Source organism: Mandrillus leucophaeus, unplaced genomic scaffold (genome assembly GCF_000951045.1).
Source record: "Mandrillus leucophaeus isolate KB7577 unplaced genomic scaffold, Mleu.le_1.0 Scaffold153, whole genome shotgun sequence".
Lineage (NCBI taxonomy): Eukaryota > Metazoa > Chordata > Mammalia > Primates > Cercopithecidae > Mandrillus > Mandrillus leucophaeus.
The window spans coordinates 625,094-628,162 of NW_012101510.1; the positions used below are offsets into that span (position 1 = coordinate 625,094).

The window sequence follows — 3,069 nt, forward strand, 5'->3', positions numbered from 1 at the left end:
TGCCTTTTTTCCATGTGGTTCTCTAAACCTCTTGTTCGTAAAAAAGCAACCAAAAAAAAAGCGAAATTGGAACAAGTAAAAGTCAAAACGATTCAGCAAATATTTAGGGTACAGCGCAGTTGCAGGAGCCCTTCCGTCGGATCGAGTAGACCAGTGGGGACCGAAGTGCTGAGAGCTGGCTGGGTCCCTGGGAGGGGTTCCCGCCCGGGGGTGGAAGGGACAGGAGCCTACAGTGAGTGATGGAAACGTGGAGTTCTGGATTATTTTAGACGAAATTTTGAATTATTAAACTTCTTTTTCTCAAATTCTGATGTTAACATTAAAGTTAATGCTTTCATACACTTTAAAAAGTAGGCCCGGCGCGGTGGCTCACGCCTGTAGTCCCAGCACTTTGGGAGGCTGAGGCAGGTGGATCAGCTGAGGTCAGGAGTTCGAGACCTCATCTGAGGTCAGGTTTCAGCCTGGCCAGCATGGTGAAACCTCGTCTCTACTAAAAATACGAAAGATTAGCTGGGCGTGGTGGCGGGCGCCTGTAATTCCAGCTACTCAGGAGGCTGAGGCAGGAGAATCGCTTGAACCCGGGAGGCGGAGGTTGCAGTGAGCTAAGATCGGGCCATTGCACTCGAGCCTGGGCAACGAGCGAAACTCCGTCTCAAAAAAAAAAAAGCATTTTGAGAACCACAAACCCTAAATGCGTATGCAATCATTGGAGTAAATCTGGGTATTGTGAAAGCACCATTTTTTTTCTGACCAGCAGAGGATGCTCTTTGGCTATGCTTGCCAAAATCACTTGAGAAGGGTTGAACTCAAGATGTGTTCAGAGTATGCTAGGATAAGATCAAATCAAATTTGATCTAATCAAAATGCATTGACTAATGAACTACTCTCACGATGTAAAAATGGCCAGCTTATAAATAACAGCCATATTAGGCCCCAAAACTGCCACTGTTTATTCAATGTGGATGTCTTTTGTTTTAAAAGTACTGTACTGCATTTTTGAAAGGGTTTATCTTGAGTTACTGTTTTTAAGGAACTGAGAAAAATAAGCCAACTTTTGTTTTCTCATCTCAGTCAAAATTAAGGAGACTTAAATATATGTGCTTGAAAGATTAGTGCAGCCAGGTATTCAAACATACTTGATTCCAAAAAAGATGGGAAAAAAGCCAACTGATGTTAACTTATACAATTGTTCTGGGCTCTAAGATTTGATGGCCTGAGGGTTTGGAATACTGTCACTTTAAACAATCATCACCAGAACTGTTCTGTGTCTGAATAGATTAATCCATACACTGACAGTAGTTTGGTTTTTTCTTTTTTTTTTTTTTTAGGCAGAGTGTTGCTCTGTCTCCCAGGCTGAAGTGCAATGGCACCATTTTGGCTCACCGCAACCTCCACTTCCCGAATTCAAGCGATTCTCCTGCCTCAGCCTCCCAAGTAGCTGAGACTACAGGTGCATGCCACCACACCCAGCTAATTTGTGTATTTTTAGTAGAGACGGGATTTCACCATATTGGCCAGGCTGGTCTTGAACTCCTGACCTTGTGATCCACCCATCTCAGCCTCCCAAAATGCTGGAATTACAGGCGTGAGCCACCGTGCCCAGCCAGTTTTGGGTTTTTTCCCTCCCACAAGAAGGTTCACAAGACACACTGACAGTCCTGAAGGGGGCATAATCATTGCCCCTGACACCCGTGGTTCAGACACAGGGACCAATGCTGTTGATTCATGTTTATTTTCAGCAGCCCTGTTTTATGTGTTTTTAAAAATCTTTGTTCAGACGGGCGGATCACGAGGTCAGGAGATCAAGACCATCCTGGCTAACACGGTGAAACCCCGTCTCTACTAAAAAATAGAAAAAACTAGCCGGGTGACGTGGTGGGTGCCTGTAGTCCCAGCTACTCGGGAGGCTGAGGCAGGAGAGTGGCGTAAACCCAGCAGGCAGAGCTTGCAGTGAGCTGAGATCCGGCCACTGCACTCCAGCCTGGGCAGCAGAGCGAGACTCAGTCTCAAAAAAAAAAAAAAATTCTTTGTTCTATTAATGTATAGTTATACACCCTTCCTAACTCCCATTCTTCAGTGGTAATTTTTTTAGATCAAGATTCCAAATTTATACTTGTATGATAATATAAACTAGTCACAGTGGAACCATGAAGGAAGCTATGATTACTTTTCGTTTTCTTTGTAACTTTTGGATTTCCCTGGAGTTATAACTGTCTTGGTTTTATTTACTTGTTCAGTTTTTTACATACTTATTCCTACTTTAACCTCACATCCTTTACTAGTATTCTCAATCTCCCCTCAAGATGTTCAGATGAATGAAGTGTGCTATCAGTTTCACCTTCCTGAAGACATCTCTAGAGCCTTCTGACTTGCTTAATATGGACTGGCTAATCTCTTGGCTGTTTCCTGAGATCTCTCTTCACCATTATTATCTGGGAATTCTCTGTATCTATGTTGGGTGTTATGTTTAGTATATCCTACAGTTTTCTTTTTCTTGGTTTACTACCTCTTTTTTTTTTTTTTTTTGAGACAGTCTGTCACCCAGGCTGATGTGCAATAGCATGATCAAAGCTCACTGTACCTTAGACCTTCTAGCCTCATGATCCTCCCACCTCAGCCTCCCAAGTGAGTATCTGGGACTGCAGGTGCACAATACCACAGCTGGCTAGTTTTTTGTATTTTTTTGTAGAGACAGGGTCTCACCATGTTGCCTAGGCTAGACTCGAACTCTGGGGCTCAAGAGATCCACCTGCCTTGGTTTCCCAAAGTGCCAGGATTACAGGCATGGGCCACCGCACCCGGCCCATGTAAATTTTTTTTTTTTTTTTCTGAGACAAGGTCTTGCTCTGTTACTCAGGCTGGAGTGCAGTGGCACAATCATAGCTCACTGCTCCCTCAACTTCCCCGGCTGAAGAGCTGCTCTTGTCTCAGGCTCCTGAGTAACTGGTACCACAGGTGTGTACCACCATGCCCAGCTAATTTTTGTATTTTTTGTAGAGACAGGGTTTCACTGTGTTGCCCAGGCTTACTACCTTATTATATGGCACACATACTCTGCCAGCTTCCTGA

The 3,069-nt window shown here is 44.1% G+C and overlaps 1 protein-coding gene across 1 annotated transcript in view; it reads right to left on the bottom strand.

Annotated features, from left to right (window-relative positions):
- Positions 1-2,799, bottom strand: part of TTC19 (tetratricopeptide repeat domain 19) — a 41,399-nt gene extending 38,600 nt beyond the window's left edge. The window contains exon 1 of the mRNA XM_011975241.1: positions 2,781-2,799. Within this exon, the coding sequence (XP_011830631.1) occupies positions 2,781-2,786 (6 nt within the window). The 5' untranslated portion in view covers positions 2,787-2,799. The remainder of the gene's footprint in view (positions 1-2,780) is intronic.
- Positions 2,800-3,069: the final 270 nt, after the last annotated feature.